The 23,699-nt window shown below is 40.6% G+C and overlaps 1 protein-coding gene across 1 annotated transcript in view; it reads left to right on the plus strand.

Moving 5' to 3' along the window:
* Positions 1–23,699, plus strand: part of POLA1 (DNA polymerase alpha 1, catalytic subunit) — a 1,417,985-nt gene that overhangs the window by 66,893 nt on the left and 1,327,393 nt on the right. Inside the window, exons 11-13 of the mRNA XM_053705268.1 lie at positions 935–1,047; positions 8,006–8,122; positions 12,642–12,759. Coding sequence (XP_053561243.1) covers positions 935–1,047; positions 8,006–8,122; positions 12,642–12,759 — 348 coding nt within the window. The remainder of the gene's footprint in view (positions 1–934; positions 1,048–8,005; positions 8,123–12,641; positions 12,760–23,699) is intronic.

Consider the following 23,699-nt stretch of genomic DNA (forward strand, 5'->3'; position numbering starts at 1 on the left):
TAAATGTTTTGGAGGTTGATTCACAGTTAGGTGTCTGGGTTTGTTCCTTTCGTGCTACTGAAACACTTAGGCAGTTTTTTTAATTTAATATACAGGTGCAAGTGTTTTTATTTTGGTTAAAGTGATGGGAAATCCTAGCGTTTGTGAAACGCTAGGATTTACCAGTGCAACAAATAAAGGGGACTTTCAGTCATGAAGTATAAAATACTTTATGCTGAAAGTTCCTTTATTTTTCGAAGGGTTCACCGCATTGAGCTCCTCAGGCCACCCACGGCAGAACACTATTTTGCTGTGAGGTGACGTTTCCGCTTCCTTAGGCAATAGCCGTGTTGGCCAGCTGGCGCCATGCCGGATAGCTAGCATGTTATTGGCTTAGATCACCTCACAGCAAAATAGCAATCTACCGTGGGCTGCTTAAGGTGGAGAGCGCTTCAGACAAATTAAGGAACTTTCAGCCTGAAGTATTTTATGCTAAATGACTGAAAGTCCCCTTATTTTTTCCACTGGTAAATCGTAACTTTTCACAAATGCCAGGATTTACTATCACTTTAATAACTTGTTCAGCATGCCTTTTGAGTCCTGTAAATCATCGTGCTTTGTTAGACAAGATAAAGACAAAATTGCATCTGTTTCCTATGTGACATTCATCTATCTATCTTTATTGCTTTAACTTTTGTCCATTTTTTTAAATTTGTATTATGATCTAAATAATGGTGTGATGCTTGTGCCATCTTAAATAGTGGATCCTATACCTATACTTTCTGAATAGAAACTGTCTCTTGCGGAGTGCTAGTTGGATAATTCAGTCAAGATGAAAAAGTTTGTGTTTATAGCTTATGTTTTATATTGCCGAAGAGCTAATCCTTGAGATCGGTGTTGCACAGTAACGGTTATCAGTGATACAGTGGTTTGTGTATCTTTTTGTGCTTTTTAGGTGTGGTTTACCTATTCGGCAAAGTTTGGATTGAGTCAGCTGAGGTATATGTTAGCTGCTGTGTATCCGTGAGAAACATAGAGAGGACAGTCTATCTTTTGCCACGTGAAACGGTAAGATATGTTTATCCTTCATTTATAATTAAACACAAAAGCACATAATAAGCAGATGTTTTATTTTAAAACTATGCCCTTAAATGTTTTTTTTTTATATCAGTTACCCATAATACATATTTAGTTTCTTTGCATATTTCTGTAATCACTTTGTGCTAAATATATAAATATTTATCTAACTGACAAAACGTCCAGCATGCACAGTACATTATTAAGCCAGAAAATTCTAACTGGGCAGATGTTAGATGCTGCTCTGTATGGAATTGAATACACTGAGAGCTTTTCCCTGCAACTTTGTATGGAGTTCATTTATCTAATATCTGTTTTTGTGAGCAGTTACAAGACCTTATTCTTACTGAGACTATGGTAAAGTAATAGTAACTGTCTCTACTTCAGTTAAAGGGACAGTCAACACCAGATTTTTTGTTGTTTTAAAAGATAATCTCTTAATTACCCATTCCCCAGTTTTGCATAACCAATACAGTTATATTATAATGCACATTTTACCTCTGTAATTACCTTGTATCTAAGCCTCTGCAGACTGCCCCCTTATTTCAGTTCTTTTGATAGACTTGCGTTTTAGCCAATCAGTGCTCACTCAATGAGCTCAATGTTATCTATATGAAACACATGAACTAACCCTCTAGCTGTGAAAAACTGTCAAATGCAGAGGCGGCCTTCAAGGTCAAAGACATTAGCATATGAACCTCCTAGGTCTAGCTTTCAACTAAGAATACCAAGAGAACAAATCAAAATTTGGTGATATAAGTAAATTGGAAAGTTATTTAAAATTACATGCCCTATTTGAATCATTAAAGTTTTTTTTTTTACTTGTCTGTCCCTTTAATTTCACTGATCACAATGTTGCCCCTTTTAGAAAGGAACTTTTCTTTCATGTAATTGGCAAGAGTCCATGAGCTAGTGACGTATGGGATATACAATCCTACCAGGAGGGGCAAAGTTTCCCAAACCTCAAAATGCCTATAAATACACCCCTCACCACACCCACAATTCAGTTTTACAAACTTTGCCTCCTATGGAGGTGGTGAAGTAAGTTTGTGCTAAGATTTCTACGTTGATATGCGCTTCTCAGCATTTTTGAAGCCCGATTCCTCTCAGAGTACAGTGAATGTCAGAGGGATGTGAAGGGAGTATCACCTATTTATTTCATAGGTTCTCTGTTATCGATCGTAGAGATTCATCTCCTACCTCCCTTTTCAGATTGACAATATACTCTCATATTCAATTACCTCTACTGATAACCGTTTCAGTACTAGTTTGGCTATCTGCTATATGTGGATGGGTGTCTTCAGGTAAGTATGTTTTTATTATTTAAAACACTCTCAGCTATGGTTTGGCACTTAATGTATTTATATAAAGTTCTAAATATATGTATTGTACTTATATTTTCCATGATTCAGGTTTCAGTATATTTCATTTTGCAGACTGTCAGTTTCATATCTGTGAAATGCATTTTTTTTTTTTTTAGAAAATTTATTTTCTTACCTGGGGTGTAGTCTTTTTTTCAATTGACTGTCATTTTATCAAATTCGCTTGCAGAATTACGCTCGCAAGGACGCAAAATGCTAAAGTTTATTGAGTTCATTGATGCAAACTCGTCATTTCCGGCGTCTTAGTTGACGCCGGGTCCTTTCACAAGGTTGCGTCATCTATGACGCGAGTGTGTCGTTTCCGGATGTTTTTGGCACCAAAATTTTTTTTTCTGTTTGTTATGCGTCATATTTTCATTATTTTAGACCCCATTCATAGTTGCCTCTTGCCTTTTTCTATGTCGGAGGGCTATTCTGTTTGCATTTTTTCCCATTCCTGAAACTGCCATATAAGGAAATTGATAATTTTGCTTTATATGTTGTTTTTTTCTCTTACATTTGGAAGATGTCTCAATCTGATCCTGTCTGAGAATTCACTGTTGGATCCCTGCTGCCTGATAACAGTTCTACCAAATCTAAGTGCATTTGTTGTAAACTTGTGGAGATTATACCTCCAGCTGTGGTTTGTAATAGTTGTCATGATAAACTTTTACATGCAGAAAATGTATCCATCTGTAGTAGTTCATTACCTGTTGCTGTTCCCTCAACATCTAATGCACAAGATATACCTGTAAATTTAAAATAATTTATTTCTGATTCTATTCAGAAGGCTTTGTCTGCCATTCCGCCTTCTAATAAACGTAAAAGGTCTTTTAAAAATTCTCATAAGGTTGATGAAATTTCAAATCACCAGCAACATACTGAATTATCCTTCTCTGATGAGAATCTATCTGATTCAGAAGATCCTGCCTCAGATATTGACACTGATAAATCCTATTATTTATTTAAATTGGAGTATATTCATTCTTTGTTAAAAGAAGTGTTGATTACATTGGATATGGAGGAAACTAGTCCTCTTGATATTAAAACTAGTAAATGTTTAAATTCTGTTTATAAACCTACTGTGGTTATTCCAGAAGTTTTCCCAGTTCCTGATACTATTTCTGATATGATTTCTAACAAATGGAATAAGCCTGGTACTTTTATTTCTTCTTCAAAGTTTAAAAAATCGTAACCTTTGCCAGCAGTTAGATTGGAGATATGGGAAAAGATCCCCAACGTTGATGGGGCTATCTCTACTCTTGCTAAACGTACTACTATTCCTACAGAAGATAGTTCTTTTAAAGATCCTTTAGATAGGAAACTTGAATCTTTATCTAAGGAAAGCTTATTTATATTCAGTTCATCTTCTTAGGCCTGCAATTTCTTTGGCTGATGTTGCAGCTGCTTCAACTTTTTGGTTGGATACTTTAGCACAACAAGTATTGGATCATGATTTGTCTAGCATTGTTAAGTTGATTCAACATGCTAATAATTTCATTTGTGATGCCATTTTTGATATCAAAATTGATGTTAAATCTGTCTTTAGCTATTTTAGTTAGAAGAGCTTTGTGGCTCAAATCTTGGAATACTGATATGACTTCTAAGTCCAGATTGCTTTCTCTTTCTTTCCAAGGTAATAAATTATTTGGTTCTCAGTTGGATTCAATAATTTCAACTGTTACTGGGGGGGAAGGGAGTTTTTTTTTGCCTCGGGATAAAAAACCTAAAGGTAAATCTAAAGCTTTTAACCGTTTTCCTTCCTTTCGACAAAATAAGGAACAAAAACCTAATCCTTCCCCCAAGGAATCTGCTTCCAATTGGAAGCCTTCTTCAAATTGGAATAAATCCAAGCCATTTAAGAGATCAAAACCAGCCCCCAAGTCCGTGTGAAGGTGCGGCCCTCATTCCAGCTCAGCTGGTAGGGGGCAGATTAAATTTTTTTCAAAGATGTTTGGATCAATTTGGTCCAAAATCATTGGATTCAGAGTATTGTCTCTCAGGGGTACAGAATAGGATTCAGAGTAAGACCACCTGTGAGAAGATTTTTTTCTCTCACGCATTCCGGTAAACCCAGTAAAGGCTCAGACTTTTCTGAAGTGTGTTTCAGACCTGGAGTTATCAGGGGTAATCATGCCAGTTCCGTTTCAGGAACAGGGTCTGGGGTTTTATTCTATTCATAGTTCCAAAGAAAGAGAATTCAATCAGACCAATTTTGGATTTAAAGATTTTGAATCGATATGTAAGAGTACCAACTTTCAAGATGGTGACTATAAGGACTATTCTGCCTTTTGTTCAGCAAGGACATTATTTGTCCACAATAGACTTACTGGATGCATATCTTCATATTCCGATTCATCCAGATCACTATCAGTTCCTGAGATTCTCTTTTCTAGACAAGAATTACCAATTTGTTGCTCTTCCTTTTGGCCTAGCGACAGCTCCAATAATCTTTTCAAAGGTTCTAGGTGCCCTACTGTCTGTAATCAGAGAGCGGGCTATTGCGGCATTTCCTTATTTGGACAATATCTTGGTACTCGCTCAGTCTTTTCATTCTGCAGAATCTCAACAAATCAACTAGTGTTGTTTCTTCTTAGACATGGTTGGAGGATCAATTATCTAAAAAGTTCTTTGATTTCTCAGACAAGGGTAACCTTTTTAGGTTTCCGGATAGATTCAGTGTCCATTACTTTGTCTCTAACAGACAAGAGACGTTTGAAATTGGTTGCAGTTTGTCGGAACCTTCAGTCTCAGTCATTCCCTTCAGTAGCTATATGCATTGACGTTTTAGGTTTCATGACTACAGCATCGGACGCGATCCCCTTTGCTCGTTTTCATATGAGACCTCTCCTGCTTTGTATGCTGAACCAATGGTGCAGGGATTATACAAGGATATCACAATTAATATCCTTAAATCCCAATGTTAGACTTTCTCTGACTTGGTGGTTAGATCACCATCGTATCATTTTAGGGGCCTCTTTCGTCCGTCCAACCTGGACTGTGATCACAACAGATACGAGTCTTTCAGGTTGGGGAGCTGTTTGGGGATCTCTGACAGCACAAGGAGTTTGGAAATCTCAAGAGGCGAGATTACCAATCAATATTTTGGAACTCAGTGCGATTCTCAGGGCTCTTCAAATTTGGCCTCTGTTGAAGAGAGAACCGTTCATTTGTTTTCAGACAGACAATATCACAACTGTGGCTTATGTCAATCATCAGGGTGGGACTCACAGTCCTCAAGCTATGAAATAAGTATCTTGGATACTTGTTTGGGCGGAATCCAGCTCCTGTCTAATTTCTGCGGTTCATATCCCAGGTATAGACAATTGGGAAGCGGATTACCTAAGTCGTCAGACTTTACATCCGGGAGAATGGTCTCTCCACCCAGATGTGTTTTCTCAAATTGTTCAGATGTGGGGAATTCCAGAAATAGATCTGATGGCATTCCATCTAAACAAAAAACTGTCCAGGTCCAGGGATCCTCAAGTGGAAGCAGTGAATGCATTGACACTTCCTTGGTTTTATCAACCTGCTTATATTTTCTAGTTCTTCTTCCAAGAGTGATCTCCAAGATCATCATGGAGCAATCGTTTGTGCTGCTGGTAGCTCCAGCATGGCCTCACAGGTTTTGGTATGCGAATCTTGTTCAGATGTCCAGTTGCCAACCTTGGCCACTTCCATTAAGGCCAGACCTTCTATCTCAAGGTCCGTTTTTCCATCAGGATCTCAAATCATTAAATTTGAAGGTATGGAAAGTGAACGCTTAGTCATAGATGTTTCTCTGACTCAGTGATTAATACTGTGTTGCAGGCTCGTAAATCTGTAGAAATATTTATTATCGAGTTTGTAAGACTTACATTTCATGGTGTTCTCATAAATTCTCTTGGTATTCTTTTAGAATTCCTAGAATTTTACAGTTTCTTCAGGATGGTTTGGATAAAGGTTTGTCTGCAAGTTCTTTGAAAGGACAAATCTCTGCTCTTTCTGTTTTATTTCACAGAAAGATTGCTAAACTTCCTGTTATTCTTTGTTTTGTACAGGCTTTGGTTTGTATCAAGCCTGTCATTAAATCAATCTCTCCTCCTTGGAGTCTTAATTTGGTTTTGAGGGCTTTACAGGCTCCTCCATTTGAGCCTATGCATTCTTTGGGCATTAAACTACTTTCTTGGAAAGTGTTGTTACTTTTGGCCATCTCTTCTTCTAGAACAGTTTCTGAATTATCCGCTTTCTCTTGTGAATCTCCTTTTCTGAATTTTCATCAGGTTAAGGCAGTTTTGCAGACTTCATTTAAATTCTTAGCTAAGGTTGTGAATTCTAACAGCATTAATAGAGAAATTGTTGTCCCTTCCTTGTGTCCTAATCCTAAAAGTTCTTTGGAGAGATCCTTACATTCTTTGGATGTGGTAAGAGCTTTAAAATATGTTGAATCTACTAAAGATTTCAGGAAGAAGTCTAGTCTACTTGTTATCTTTTCTGGTTCTAGTAAAGGTCAGAAGGCTTCTGCTGTTTCCTTGGCTTCATGTTTAAAGTTTTTGATTCATCAAGCTTTTTTGGAGTCGGGTCAAGCCCCGCCTCAGAATTACAGCTCATTCTACTAGATCAGTCTCTACTTCGTGGGCTTTTAAAAACGAAGCTTCAGTTGATCAGGTTTGCTAAGCAGCAACTTTTTTAGGCAGCTGTTTCAGTTTGATTCTTCTGCTTTTGATTTAAGTTTTTTTCCATTCATTTATGAGAATAAACTTTATATTTTGGGTTGTGGATTATTTTTTTCAGCGGAAAATGGCTGTTTTTATTTTTATCCCTCCCTTTCTAGTGACTCTTGCGTGGAGTTCCACATCTTGGGTATTGCTATCCCATACGTCACTAGCTCATGGACTCTTGCCAATTACATGAAAGAAAACATAATTTATGTAAGAACTTACCTGATAAATTAATTTCTTTCATATTGGCAAGAGTCCATGAGGCCCACCCTTTTTATGGTGGTTATGATTTTTTTTTGTATAAAGCACAATTATTTCCAAATTCCTTTGTTGATGCTTTTTACTCCTTTCTTTATCACCCCACTTCTTGGCTATTCGTTAAACTGAATTGTGGGTGTGGTGAGGGGTGTATTTATAGGCATTTTGAGGTTTGGGAAACTTTGCCCCTCCTGGTAGGATTGTATATCCCATACGTCACTAGCTCATGGACTCTTGCCAATATGAAAGAAATGAATTTATCAGGTAAGTTCTTACATAAATTATGTTTTTGTGGTTAGAGAAACTATTGTCAAAGTAGAATTGTGCACAAATGCATTTTAACTTTCACTTATTCAACTTAACTTATATCAGAAAAAATGCTTCCAGTAAAACACATTGTTGTTTTATTGACATATGCAAATGCTTTGCATGCCCTCTTCAGTATCATTCAAACACTGCACTTGCTGTGAGCTAGTGACGAGTGTATCTGGTCAGTGGTGACTCAGTTTGCATTACACAAGCCATTGCTAATTCTCAGAGAAGGTGTGGGGTTGAAAGGCTGGTGCATAGGCTACCCTGTTTTTTTGTATGAGTTTCTAATTTGTCTATTTTTTTTTCCTCTCTCCCCAGAGAGTTCAGCTCTCTTCAGGAAAAGACACGGGGGTCCCAGTAACCATGATGCACGTGTACCAAGAATTTAATGAGTGCATTGCAGACAAGTACAAGATTATGAAATTTAAGTCCAAGGTATGTATCAAGCATATACTGACTTGCCTTCCTCTTGTCATCAGCAAGTGTTAGGTACCAAAAATAATCACTCACTTCCTGCAATTAATGAAAAAGACCCATGCCCAATTTTTTACCATAGGATTTTACAACAGATAAAGCAATTTAAAGGACCAGTCCAGCCAAATCGAACATGCACATCAATGCATTTCAGTTTTGCATATAAACATGTCTGCAATATACTTGCATAAGCAGAAACACTTCTTGTAAAAGTTATTTGTTTTTTAGCGAGAGCTTTTACTGTGCACATGCAAAAAATAATAATCTGTCGGTCTAAACTATGTAAGTAGATGCTGAGAGGTCCAAATATTGTATTGCATTACATGTCACTTCTGCTAATGCCGTTTTAAATTTGCTAGTTAAACTGCAAGTTCATTTTCTGTAGGCAGAGCGCTTTTCCTGAACATTTATAGATTAGCGAAATACTTCTAAACGCAGTTATTAGATACCTAAACATAAACAAATCTCCTATATTCAGCACTGGATGTATTACACTTTTTTTTTTTTTTTAAACAGTTAAAGGGTCATGAAACCCAAAACATTTCTTTCATGATTCAGATAGAGAATACAATTTTAAACAACTTTCCAATATATTTTTATTTAATTTGCTTCCTTCTCTTGTTATCCTTTGCTGAAAAGTTTATCTAGGCAAGTTCAGGAGCAGCAGAGAACCTAAATTCTAGCTGCTAATTGGTGGCTGCTTATAAATACCAATTGTAATTGGCTCACCCATGTGTTCAGTTAGAAACCAGTAGTGCATTGATGCTCCTTCAACAAATGATACCAAGAAAATGAAATAAATTAGAAATAGCAGTAAATTAGAAAGTTGTTTAAAATTGTATTCTCTATCTGAATCAGGAAAGAACATTTTTGGGTTTCATGTCCCTTTTAACCCCTTAATGACAACTGACGTACCAGGTACGTCATGCAAAAACTAACAGTTAATGACAATGGACGTACCTGGTACGTCAGTTGTCTAACAGAGTGCTGGAAGCGATCACAAATGCTTCCAGCAGCTCTAAGGGTATTGCAGTGATGCCTCGATATGGAGGCATCCTGCAATACCACTTTACAAGCCTCCGATGCAGAGAGAGCCACTCTGTGGCCCTCTCTGCACCGGTAGCGATGGTGCCAGTGTCCGCCGGGTGTGAGGGTGCGCGCGCGCGTGCACGAGGGGTGAGTGTGCACGGGCGCCCATTAGCCACACTGACACCAATGAATGAGGGCAGAAAGGGGAAAAAAAAAGGGATTTTTTTTTTTTTAATATAAAAGGATCTGGGAGGGGGTGGGGGTATTGTGGGGGGGGGCTGCTACACTACAGAAATAGTTTTTAAGTTAAAAATAAAATAAAAATACTTTTTGGGGGGTTTTTGGGGCCAAACTGGGTACTGGCAGACAGCTGCCAGTACCCAAGATGGCGGTAATTAGGTAGGGGAGAGGGTTAGAGAGCTGGAGGGGGGATCAGGGAGGTTGGGGCTAAGGCAGGGGTCCATCACAGCTAAAATATTTTATTTTTATTTAAAAAAAAACAACTCTTATTTAGTACTGGCAGACTTTCTGCCAGTACTTAAGATGGCGGGAACAATTGTGGGGTGGGGGAGGGAAGAGAGCTGCTTGGGAGGGATCAGGGTGTGGGATGTGTCAGGTGGGAGGCTGATCTCTAAAATTAACCCTGCAAGCTCCCTACAAGCTACCTAATTTAACCCCTTCACTGCTGGGCATAATTAACGTGTGGTGCGCAGCAGCATTTAGCGGCCTTCTAATTACCAAAAAGCAACGCCAAAGCCATATAAGTCTGCTATTTCTGAACAAAGGGGATCCCAGAGAAGCTTTTACAACAATTTCTGCCATAATAGCACAAGCTGTTTGTAAATAATTTCAGTGAGAAACCTAAAATTGTGAAAAATGTAAAGTTGTTTTTTTTTTTTTTTTTTATTTGCTCGCATTTGGCGGTGAAATGGTGGCATAAAATATACCAAAATGGGCCTAGATCAATACTTGGGGTTGTCTACTACACTACACTAAAGCTAAAATTAACCCTACAAGCTCCCTAATTAACCCCTTCACTCCTGGGCATAAAACACGTGTGGTGCGCAGCGGCATTTAGCGGCCTTCTAATTACCAAAAAGCAACCCCAAAGCCATATAAGTCTGCTATTTCTGAAAAAAGGGGATCCCAGAGAAGCATTTACAACCATTTGTGCCATAATTGCAGAAGCTGTTTGTAAATAATTTCAGTGGGAAACCTAAAGTTTGTGACAAATTTTGTGAAAAAGTGAATTTTTTTTTTTGATCGCATTTGGCGGTGAAATAGTGGCATGAAATATACCAAAATGGGCCTAGATCAATACTTTGGGTTGTCTTCTAAAAAAAAATATATACATGTCAAGGGATATTCAGGTATTCCTGACAGATATCAGGGTTCCAATGTAACTAGCGCTAATTTTGAGAAAAAGTGGTTTGGAAATAGCGAAGTGCTACTTGTATTTATTGCCCCATAAATTGCAAAAAAAGCAAAGAACGTGTAAACATTGGGTATTTCTAAACTCAGGACAAAATTTAGAAACTATTTAGCATGGGTGTTTTTTGGTGATTGTAGATGTGTAACAGATTTTGGGGGTCAAAGTTAGAAAAAGTGTGTTTTTTTCCATTTTTTTCCTCATATTTTATTAATTTTTTTAGTAAATTATAAGATATGATGAAAATAATGGTATCTTTAGAAAGTCCATTTAATGGCGAGAAAAACGGTATATAATATGTGTGGGTACAGTAAATGAGTAAGAGGAAAATTACAGCTAAACACAAACACTGCAGAAATGTAAAAATAGCCATTGTCATTAAGGGTAAGAAAATTGAAAAATGGTCCGGTCATTAAGGGGTTAAGTGGGTATTTCAGTCACTCAGTACAAACTGGCAGACAATTTATCCCTTTCTGTTGCTCCAGGACACAAATTTTCTTTAGATAGTAATCTATAGGCAACAGTTGACATAAGTTTAAAGTGCTTGAAATACATGTAATTGAAAGCACAGCATGCCTTTCTTTCTAATGACACGATGAGTCCAAGGATCATCTAATTACTATTGGGAATATCACTCCTGCCCAGCAGGAGGCGGCAAAGAGCACCACAGCAAAGCTGTTAAATATTACCTCCCTTCCCTCCAACCCAGTCATTCTCTTTTTCCTACGTTAGAGCAAGGAAGTGGTAAAGTTAGGTGTTGGAAAAAAAGATACTTCAAACAAGATTTGATTATTTTTTAGGTGGTGCAAGATTGTGCTGCTTTGTTCTAGGGTGTAGCCGTAGTCCATATCAGTCTCTTCAGTAGAGCAGTGGTGACTTTAGAGCAATCAAACTTGTGGGGTATAATCGTCACTGCGCCTCCCATATACTAATGCTGCCCTATTTTCTAAAGCCTGAGTAAGTTTATTCAGTCTTTGCATTTTTTTTCCACAGGTCCATATGAGGAATCATGCCTCTCAAACCTAGTGACTTGCTGCCGGGCAGATTTACAAAGGTAGGTGCTAACTTTTTATGTTCTGGGATCGTCATTCAGAATAAAAGATGGCACTTTAATATAAATTATATAAGTTTGGGACATAATAAAAGGATTCTCTTATGACTTGGAGACTATTTATTATGGGCAGTAATAGCAGGCACTGGGGACGAAGAGCAGACTCAGAGGTGGTGTTTTTAGCTTGAGTAACGATACAACGGCATTACTATGCTTTTAAAAGAACTGAGGGAAGTTTTTTCTTGTAACGCCCACAATGGGCGCGGCTAACGTAAGCGCCAAAATTTGTTGCACACTTTCCCCTCATAGTTCCTGTGCTATGTGACACGGAAGACTCAGTTTTTTGTCCGTATTACGGACTTTGTCTGACAGAATAGATTGAGTCCTGATCATCTAACAGCCTATAAACTCCGGTGTTAGTCAGACAGGTAAGCACCTCAGCAAAGTTAAGCTGAGGTGTAAAGGTGTCCGGAGTATTTAATTTCTACTTATGTTTTATTTTCTTGCTGAAAAATAAAGCAGTTTATTTTAAAAGATTTAAAGGAATAGTAATGTTTTTTTTTGCGAGGTATTTTTTTTTAATAAAATATTTATTTTCTATCTGTTCAGTTTTTGTGTTTAATAAAGATGGACCAAGAGGCCCTGCAAGATGTTACATGTTCTTTATGTTTTGATGCTAATGTTGAACCACCAATCCCTTTCTGTTCCTCATGTATATTGAGAGAACTTTACATTATAGGGATAGGCTTTTTTCTGAGCCAAAATTGTCTAGGGCGGATGCTGTTCAGGAGTCTTCTGACAATGTTAAAAATATGCCGCAGCTTTCTCCTCAAGTGTCCCAAAACTTAACGTCCATACAGCCAATGCCCTGCGCTTCATACATTACTCCATCCAGAGTTACTTTGCAAGACATCGCTTCTCTCATGTCCTCTGCAGTTTCTGATGCGTTGTCTGCTTTTCCCATGCTGCAGGGAAAGCGCAAGAGGAAAAGTGAAGAATCAGTAAATAAGGTTACTCACACAGTTCTTGATATTTCTAATGCCCCCTCCCAGAGGCCGGAGGAGGAGGATAATTCGGTAGCATCTGAGGGTGAAATCTAAGACAAAGACAGTGTAATTCCTCCTGCTGATACTGAAGTTGTATCCTTCAGGTTTAAGCTATAACGCCTCCGTTTGTCACTTAAGGAGGTTTTAGCTACCCTGGACGACTCAGACACTACCGTCCTAGTCAATCCTAAGAAGTCTAGTAAACTAAACAAGTATTTTGACGTGCCCTCCATGGTGGAGGTATTTCCTGTACCAGATAGGGCTACAGAGATCATTGCTAAGGAATGGGAGAGACTGGGTATCCCTTTTTCTCCATCCCCTATATTTAAAAAGATATTTCCTATAGCAGATTCTATCTAGGAGTCTTGGCAGACGGTACCCAAAGTAGAAGGGGCAATTTCCATGCTTGCTAAGAGAACTACTATTCCAATACAGAATAGTTGTTCCTTTAAGGATCCTATGGATAAAAAGTTAGAGGCGTTACTCAAGAAGATGTATGTACACCAGGGTTTACAATGGCAATCCACGGTTTGTATTGCTACAATCACTAGTGCGGCAGCATACTGGTTTGATGCATTGTCCGATCCCATTCGGACAGACACTCCCCTCGAAGAAATCCAGGATAGGATTAAGGCCCTTAAATTGGCCAACTCCTTTATCACAGATGCTTCCCTTCAGGTTATTAAGCTGGGAACTAAGGTTTCAGGTTTTGCCATACTGGCTTGCAGAGCTTTATGGTTAAAATCTTTGTCTATGGATGTGCCATCTAAGTCTAAACTTTTGTAAATCCCTTACAAGGGAAAGACCTTGTTTGGGCCTGGTTTGACGGAAATAATTTCTGATATTACGGCAGGTAAGGGACATTTCCTCCCACAGGATAAGAGAAATAAACAAAAAGGACGTCAAAGTAATTTTCATTCCTTTCGAAATTTCAAGGGAAATTCTTCCACTCCCTCCTCCAAGCAGGAGCAGTCCAAGCCTTCCTGGAGGCCCAATCAGTCTCGGAACAAGGGAAAACAATCCAAGAAGCCTGCTATTGAATCAAAAGCAGCATGAAGGGCCTGCCCCCGATCCGGGACCGGATCTTGTAGGGGGCAGATTTTCATTCTTCACTCAGGCTTGGGTTCGAGATGTTCAGGATCCCTGGGCAGTGGACATTGTGTCCCAGGGATACAAACTAGAGTGCAAGACCTTTCCTCCCATTGGCAGGTTTCTGCTTTCAAGATTATCTGTAGACCAGACAAAAAGAGAGGCGTTCTTACACTGTGTTCGGGACCTCTCTGACCTGTGAGCGATAGTTCCTGTTCCAATACAGGAACGGGGTTTGGGGTTCTATTCCAATCTGTTCGTGGTTCCCAAAAAGGAGGGAACCTTCAGACCAATTTTAGATCTCAAGAGTGCCGTCCTTCAAGATGGAAACTATTCGTTCCATTCTTCCTTTGGTCCAAGAGGGTCAATTTATGACAACGGTAGATTTAAAGGACGCGTACCTGCATGTTCCCATCCACAGGGACCATCACAAGTTTTTAAGGTTTGTATTTCTAGACAAACACTTCCAGTTCGTGGCTCTTCCATTCGGTCTTGCCACAGCTCCCAGAATTTTCTCAAAGGTTCTGGGATCCCTGCTGGTGGTGCTCTGATTGTGGGGCAGTGCAGTGGCGCCTTATCTGGACGACATTCTGGTTCAGGCGCCTTCCTTTGAACATGCAAGATCCCACACGGAAATGTTATCTTTCCTGCGGTCTCACGGATGGAAGGTGAATTTGGAAAAGAGTTCCTTAGTTCCAAATACAAGGGTAATTTTCTTGGGAACCATAATAGATTCCTTATCAATGAAGATTTTTGTGACAGAAGTCAGGAAATCAAAGATTTTCGATTCTTGTCTAGCACTTCAGTCCTCTCCTCGGCCATCAGTGGCTCAGTGCATGCAGGTAATCGGGCTGATGGTAGCTGCAATGGACATCATCCCGTTCACCCCTTTCCACCTAAGACCTCTGCAGTTAAAGGGACACTAAACACATTTGTTTTCTTTTATGATTCAGATAGAGCATGCAATTTTAAGCAACTTTCTAATTTACTTCTATAATCAATTTTTCTAAATTCTATTGCTATCTTTATTTGATAAAGAAGGCATCTAAGCTAAGGAGCCAGCAAATATTTGGTTCAGAACCATGGACAGCACTTTTTTATTCTGTCCAGTCAGCAAGGACAACCCAGATTGTTCACCAAAAATGGGCCAGCATCTAAACTTACATTCTTGCTTTTCAAATAAAGATACCAAGATAATGAAGAACATTTGATAATATGAGTAAATTGGAAAGTTGCTTAAAATTGCATGCTCTATCTGAATCATGAAAGAAAAAAATTGGGTTCAATGTCCCTTTAAGCATGCTCAGGCAGTGGAACGGAGATTATGCAGATTACAAGCGGATCAGGAGACGAGGGATTCTCTAGTTTGGTGGTTGTCTCAGGATCATCTCTCCCAGGAAACCTGCTTTCACAGACCCTCTTGGGTGATTGTGACAATAGATGCCAGCCTTCTGGGATGGGGAGCAGTTTGGGGCTCTCTAAAGGCTCAGGGAACATGGATTCGGTCAGAGTCTGTTCTACCCATAAACATTCTGGAACTGAGAGCAATCTCCAATGCTCTTCTGGCCTGGCCTCAGTTAGCCTCGGCCCGGTTCATCAGGTTCCAGCCGAACAATATAACCTCAGTGGCTTACATCAACCATCAGGGAGGAACTCAGAGTTCCTTGGCCATGACAGAGGTAGCCAAGATCATTCAGTGGGCGGAGACCCACAATTGCTGTCTGTCGGGGATCCACATCCCAGGAGTGGACAACTGGGAGGCAAACTTCCTGAGCAGGCAGACCTTTCACCCGGGGCAGTGGGAACTCCATCCGGAAGTGTTCTGCAGCCTGATTCTCAAATGGGGTCAGCCGGAATTGGATCTTATGGTATCTCGGCAGAATGCCAAGCTTCCGAGGTACGGGTCGAGGTCAAGGGACCCTCAGGCTGTACTGATATGCTCACTATAAAACAGCAACTGCTTAGGAGTTTCAGTGCACATGAAGACAGGGAATCTGCCAGTGTTCTGTGAAGGGACCGAACTTTGTAAAAGAGCGAACCATGTCACTTCATGTGAAGTTTCATCAGCTGTTGCGCTCATTTTGCCCCTAATACGCATGCGTGCCAGCTTCATCACGTTCCAGGCTGCATACGTCACGGTAAAACTATTTAGACTTGTGAAATTCTGAAACCATTGTATAGCACATGCGTGGGTTTGTTCTGTCACAAATGGGGGTGTTTTATTGAACAATGTTTATTCAACACTGTATGTGCGTTATGATGTGAAACAAAAATAAATGTATACTTATTTAAAAATATTTATATATAACTTCAAAAACATACAAACATTCAAAGCACTTGACTTTATGTTTACTGTAAAATACGATATGCAGTGGCGATATTCGAGTGGCTGTCATGCAGGGACGAATAAACATCGTTCCATGTTTGAGGTTATATATAAATAAATATTTTTAAATAATTATACATTTATTTCTGTTTCACACCATAATTCACATAGTGCTGAATAAACATGGTTCCATAAAACACCCCCATTTGTGATAGAAAAGCCCACGCATGCGCTATACATTGGTTTCAGAATTTCACAAGTCTTAATAGTTTTACCGTGACGTATGCGGCCAGGAATGTGATGACTCTGGCACGCATGCGTATTGGGGCAAACGGAGAGCCACAGCTGATGAAACGTCACAGGAAGCGACATGGTTCGCTCTTTTGAAAAGTTAGGTCCCTTCACAGAACACCGGTTCCCCCAGTCACATATACGTAGAACAAATGTCCACAGCACTGTGAATTCCTGAGCATGAGTAAGAGTCAGTAGACTCAAAAGTTGCTTTTTTCTATGTCTGTACAATAAAGAAATACAGGAATTCACTGTGCTGTGGACATTTGTTCTATGTATATGAAGCTGTACTGATCGACGCTCTGGCTGTACTTTGGAATTTCAGTCTTGCATACCTATTTCCTCCGTTCGCTCTTCTACCTCGGGTCATTACTCAAATCAAGCAGGAGAGGGCATCGGTGATCCTCATTGCACCGGCGTGGCCTCACAGGATTTGGTATGCAGACCTGGTGGACATGTCATCTCTTCCACCTTGGAGACTGATTGATGAAGGACCTTCTACTTCAAGGGCCCTTCCTTTATTCAAATCTAGTTTCTCTGAAGCTGACTGCTTGGATATTGAACGCTTAATTTTATCCAAGCTTGGATTTTCGGAATCGGTCATTGAGACCATGATTCAGGCTCGTAAACCTGTGACTAGAAAGATTTTACCATAAGATATGGCGTAAATACCTATATTGGTGTGAATCCAACGGCTACTCTTGGAGTAAAGTTAGGATTCCTAGAATTCTGTTCTTTCTCCAAGAATGTTTGGAGAAGGGTTTATTGGCAAGTTCCCTAAAGGGTCAAATATCTGCCTTGTCTATTTTGTTACATAAACGTCTGGCGGACGTCCCAGACGTGCAATCGTTTTGTCAGGCCTTGGTCAGGTTCAGGCCTGTGTTCAAGCCAGTTACTCCTCCCTGGAGTCTTAATTTAGTTCTTAAGGTTCTTCAAGGGGCTCAGTTTGAGCCTATGCATTCCTTAGATATTAAGTTGTTATCTTGGAAAGTTTTTTGTTTCTTGTTGCTATTTCATCTGCTCAGAGTGTCTGAGCTCTCGGCATTACAGTATGAGTCTCCTTACCTTATTTTTCATTCCGATAAGGTTGTTTTGCGTACTAAATTAGGGTTTCTCCCTAAAGTAGTTTCAGACCGGAACATTAATCAGGAAATTGTTGTTCCTTCCTTGTGTCCTAATCCTTCTCAAAAGGAACTGCTTTTGCACAATCTGGACGTGGTGCGTGCATTAAAATTCTATTTACAGACGACTAAGTATTTTCGTCAGTCTTCTGCTCTGTTTGTGGTATTCTCTGGGAAACGTAAGGGACACAAAGCTACCACTACTTCTCTTTTTTTTGTGGCTGAAGAGTATCATTCGCTTTGAAACTGCTGGAGAGTTACGGCTCATTCTACAAGGGCTTTTTCCTCTTCCTGGGCATTCAAGAATGAAGCTTCTGTGGAACAGATTTGCAACTTGGTCCTCTTCACACTTTTTCAAAATTCTATAAATTTGATACTTTTGCCTCGGCTGAGGCTGCTTTTGGGAGAAAGGTTCTTCAAGCAGTGGTGCCTTCCGTTTAGGTTCCCTGTCTTGTCCCTCCCTTATCTGTGTACTCTAGCTTGGGTATTGATTCCCAATAGTAATTAGATGATCCGTGGACTCATCGTGTCATTAGAAAGAAAACAAAATTTATGCTTACCTGATAAATTTCTTTCTTTCTTGACACGATGAGACCACGGCCCGCCTTGTTCTATAGACGGGTTGTGGGTATGTTATAAACTAGATACCTCTGCACCTTGTTGCTTCCTTTCTCTCCTTTACTTCGGTCGAATGACTGGGGTTGGAGGGGAAGGGAGGTGATATTTAAGAGCTTTGCTGTGGTGCTCTTTGCTGCCTCCTGCTGGACAGGAGTGATATTCCCAATAGTAATCAGATGATCCATGGACTCAATGTGTCAAGAAATAAATACATTTATCAGGTAATCATAAATTTTTTCTCTTTTCATTCTTCTTTTATTTCTTAACTTTTCTAAGCAAAGTGCTGCTGCATTATGTGGCAGCCAAGATTTAACATATCAGGATTGTTATGTCCCAGCCCTTTATCTACAAACAAACATGCGCGCATTGACATGTCTTATGGTAAACTCCTTAGACTTAAACAGATCATTGAAGGATAGTCACTTCACTTTTTTCTTCATAAATTGAAAGAGTCCACAGCTGCATTCTTTAATTTTTGGAATTCAGAACCTGGCCACCAGGAGGAGGCAAAGACACCCCAGCCAAAGACTTAAATACTCCTCACATTTCCCTCATCCCCAAGTCATTCTTTGCCTTTCGTCCCAAGAGGTTGGCAGAGAAGTGTCAGTCTTCGGCATGGGACTGGAGTTTTAAGTAGTCCTGTCAGCCTCTCAGTGAGTGCATGGATGAAAGTTAGAGTCCGGAGATGCAAGGAGAGTCTTTCTGCGACTCATTAACACCTCCACAAGCAGGTAACCCAATCTCGAATTATCCTTTCTAGGGAGTGTGGCCTGTTCCCACCGGAGGTTACAATACGGTCCTGCATGGCCATATCTTTGGCGCATCTGCACCTCCCGGGAGTGTGCTTACGATATTGTCTGTGTTTCGTTAACTGGGGCTTGTCACGCGTGGGATCGCCTGGTCCAGTTCAACTGGCTTGCATACATAGACATAAGGGGATGAAGTAATCTTCTTATAGTCTTTGTTATTTGTGTATCCTTTCTTCTGTTATGTGTGATCAGTCCACGGGTCATCATTACTTCTGGGATATTATCTGCTCCCCTACAGGAAGTGCAAGAGGATTCACCCAGCAGAGTTGCTATATAGCTCCTCCCCTCTACGTCACCTCCAGTCATTCTCTTGCACCCAAAGACTAGATAGGAGGTGTGAGAGGACTATGGTGATTATACTTAGTTTTTAGAACTTCAATCAAAAGTTTGTTATTTTACAATAGCACCGGAGCGTGTTATTACCTCTCTGGCAGAGTTTGAAGAAGAATCTACCAGAGTTTTTCTTATGATTTTAACCGGAGTAGTTAAGATCATATTGCTGTTTCTCGGCCATCTGAGGGAGGTAAAAGCTTCAGATCAGGGGACAGCGGGCAGTTGAATCTGCATTGAGGTATGTCGCAGTTGTTATTTCTGAATGGAATTGATGAAAAAATCCTGCCATACCGTTATAATGAACATGTATGTATACTCTACACCTTAGTATTCTGGGGATGGTATTTCACCGGAATTACTCTGTAAAAGTACATTAAACCTTTTATTAGGTATTTTTCATGTTAAACGTTTTTGCTGGAATGTAGAATCGTTTGCATTAATGAGGTACTGAGTGAATAAGTATTTGGGCATTATTTTCCACTTGGCAGTTTGCTTGTGTTAATTATGACAGTTTCGTTTCTCTCTCACTGCTGTGTGTGAGAGGGAGGGGCCGTTTTTGGCGCTCTTTGCTACGCATCAAAAATTTCCAGTCAGTTTTTCTGCATGATCCGGTTCATCTCTAACAGAACTCAGGGGTCTTCAAACTTCTTTGAAGGGAGGTAGATTCTCTCAGCAGAGCTGTGAGACTTATATAGTGACTGTGATTTAAAACGTTGTTTAAAATTTAATTAGTGTTATTTTACTAATGGGAACAAACCTTTGCTAAAAAGTTGTGTTGTTTGTTAAGAGTGATGCTATAACTGTTTTTCAGTTCATTATTTCAACTGTCATTTAATCGTTTAGTGCTTCTTGAGGCACAGTACGTTTTTATTAAATAAAATTGTAACCGAGTTGCATGTTTATTGCTAGTGTGTTAAACATGTCTGATTCAGAGGAAGATACCTGTGTCATTTGTTCCAATGCCAAGGTGGAGCCCAATAGAAATTTATGTACTAACTGTATTGATGCTACCTTAAATAAAAGCCAATCTGTACAAATTGAACAAATTTCACCAAACAGCGAGGGGAGAGTTATGCCGACTAACTCGCCTCACGTGTCAGTACCTGCATCTCCCGCCCGGGAGGTGCGTGATATTATGGCGCCTAGTACATCTGGGCAGCCATTACAGATAACATTACAAGATATGGCTACTGTTATGACTGAAGTTTTGGCTAAATTACCAGAACTAAGAGGCAAGCGTGATCACTCTGGGGTGAGAACAGAGTGCGCTGATAATTCTAGGGCCATGTCTGATACTGCGTCACAGCTTGCAGAGCATGAGGACGGAGAGCTTCATTCTGTAGGTGACGGTTCTGATCCAAACAGATTGGATTCAGATATTTCAAGTTTTAAATTTAAATTGGAAACCTCCGTGTATTACTAGGGGAGGTCTTAGCAGCTCTCAACGATTGTAACGCTGTTGCAATACCAGAGAAAATGTGTAGGTTGGATAAATACTTTGCGGTACCGGCGAGTACTGACGTTTTTCCTATACCTAAGAGATTAACTGAAATTGTTACTAAGGAGTGGGATAGACCCGGTGTGCCGTTCTCACCCCCTCCAATATTTAGAAAGATGTTTCCAATAGACGCCACCACACGGGACTTATGGCAAACGGTCCCTAAGGTGGAGGGAGCAGTTTCTACTTTAGCTAAGCGTACCACTATCCCGGTGGAGGATAGCTGTGCTTTTTCAGATCCTATGGATAAAAAGTTAGAGGGTTACCTTAAGAAAATGTTTATTCAACAAGGTTTTATATTACAACCCCTTGCATGCATCGCGCCGATCACGGCTGCGGCAGCATTTTGGATTGAGTCTCTGGAAGAGAACCTTAATTCAGCTACGCTGGACGACATTACGGACAGGCTTAGAGTCCTTAAACTAGCTAATTCATTCATTTCGGAGGCCGTAGTACATTTAACCAAACTTACGGCTAAGAATTCAGGATTCGCCATTCAGGCACGCAGAGCGCTGTGGCTAAAATCCTGGTCGGCTGATGTAACTTCTAAGTCCAAATTACTTAGTATACCTTTCAAGGGGCAAACTTTATTTGGGCCCGGTTTGAAAGAAATTATTGCTGACATTACAGGAGGTAAGGGCCACGCTCTACCTCAAGACAAAGCCAAAGCTAAGGCTAGACAGTCTAATTTTCGTCCCTTTCGGAATTTCAAAGCAGGAGCAGCGCCAACTTCCACTGCACCAAAACAGGGAGGAGCTGTTGCTCGTTACAGACAAGGCTGGAAGCCTAATCAGTCCTGGAACAAGGGCAAGCAGGCCAGTAAACCTGCTGCTGTCCCAAAGACAGCATGAACCGAGGGCCCCCGATCCGGGACCGGATCTAGTGGGGGGCAGACTCTCTCTCTTCGCCCAGGCTTGGGCAAGAGATGTCCAGGATCCCTGGGCGCTAGAGATCATATCTCAGGGATACCTTCTAGACTTCAAATCCTCTCCCCCAAGAGGGAGATTTCATCTGTCAAGGTTGTCAACAAACCAAATAAAGAAAGACGCGTTTCTACGCTGTGTACAAGATCTATTATTAATGGGAGTGATCCATCCGGTTCCGCGGTCGGAACAAGGACAAGGGTTTTACTCAAACCTGTTTGTGGTTCCCAAAAAAGAGGGAACTTTCAGGCCAATCTTGGATTTAAAGATCCTAAACAAATTCCTAAGAGTTCCATCGTTCAAAATGGAAACTATTCGGACAATCTTACCCATGATCCAAGAGGGTCAGTACATGACCACAGTGGATTTAAAGGATGCTTACCTTCACATACCGATTCACAAGGATCATTACCGGTATCTAAGGTTTGCCTTCTTAAACAGGCATTACCAGTTTGTAGCCCTTCCATTCGGATTGGCTACGGCTCCAAGAATCTTTACAAAGGTTCTGGGTGCCCTTCTGGCGGTACTAAGACCGCGAGGAATTTCGGTAGCTCCGTACCTAGACGACATTCTGATACAAGCTTCAAGCTTTCAAACTGCCAGGTCTCATACAGAGTTAGTTCTGGCATTTCTAAGGTCGCATGGATGGAAAGTGAACGAAAAGAAGAGTTCTCTCTTGCCTCTCACAAGAGTTCCATTCTTGGGGACTCTTATAGATTCTGTAGAAATGAAGATTTATCTGACAGAAGACAGATTAACAAAGCTTCTAAATGCATGCCGTGTCCTTCATTCCATTCAACTTCCGTCAGTAGCTCAATGCATGGAGGTGATCGGCTTAATGGTAGCAGCAATGGACATAGTTCCCTTTGCACGCCTACATCTCAGACCGCTGCAATTGTGCATGCTGAGTCAGTGGAATGGGGACTTCTCAGATTTGTCCCCCACTCTGAATCTGGATCAAGAGACCAGAAACTCTCTTCTTTGGTGGCTTTCTCGGCCACATCTGTCCAGGGGGATGCCGTTCAGCAGGCCGGATTGGACAATTGTAACAACAGACGCCAGCCTTCTAGGTTGGGGCGCTGTCTGGAATTCTCTGAAGGCTCAGGGACAATGGAGTCAGGAGGAAAGTCTCCTGCCAATAAACATTCTGGAATTGAGAGCAGTTCTCAATGCCCTTCTAGCTTGGCCCCAGTTAAAGACTCGGGGGTTCATCAGGTTTCAGTCGGACAACATCACGACTGTATCTTACATCAACCATCAAGGAGGGACAAGAAGCTCCCTAGCAATGATAGAAGTATCAAGATAATTCGCTGGGCAGAGTCTCACTCTTGCCATCTGTCAGCAATCCACATCCCGGGAGTGGAGAACTGGGAGGCGGATTTCTTGAGTCGCCAGACTCTTCATCCGGGGGAGTGGGAACTTCATCCGGAGGTCTTTGCCCAAATACTTCAACGTTGGGGCAAACCAGAGATAGATCTCATGGCGTCTCGCCAGAACGCCAAACTTCCTCGCTACGGATCCAGATCCAGGGATCCGGGAGCGGTTCTGATAGATGCTTTGACAGCACCTTGGAACTTCAGGATGGCTTATGTGTTTCCACCCTTCCCGCTGCTTCCTCGATTGATTGCCAAGATCAAACAGGAGAAAGCATCAGTGATTCTAATAGCGCCTGCATGGCCGCGCAGGACTTGGTATGCAGATCTAGTGGACATGTCATCCTGTCCGCCTTGGTCTCTACCTCTAAGGCAGGACCTTCTGATTCAGGGTCCATTCAAACATCAAAGTCTAACTTCTCTGAAGCTGACTGCTTGGAAATTGAACGCTTGATTTTATCAAAACGTGGTTTTTCTGAGTCGGTTATTGATACCCTGATACAGGCTAGGAAGCCTGTTACCAGAAAGATTTACCATAAAATATGGCGTAAATACCTATACTGGTGTGAATCCAAAGATTACTCCTGGAGTAAGGTTAGGAT

This window comes from Bombina bombina, chromosome 3 (genome assembly GCF_027579735.1).
Source record: "Bombina bombina isolate aBomBom1 chromosome 3, aBomBom1.pri, whole genome shotgun sequence".
Classification (NCBI taxonomy): domain Eukaryota; kingdom Metazoa; phylum Chordata; class Amphibia; order Anura; family Bombinatoridae; genus Bombina; species Bombina bombina.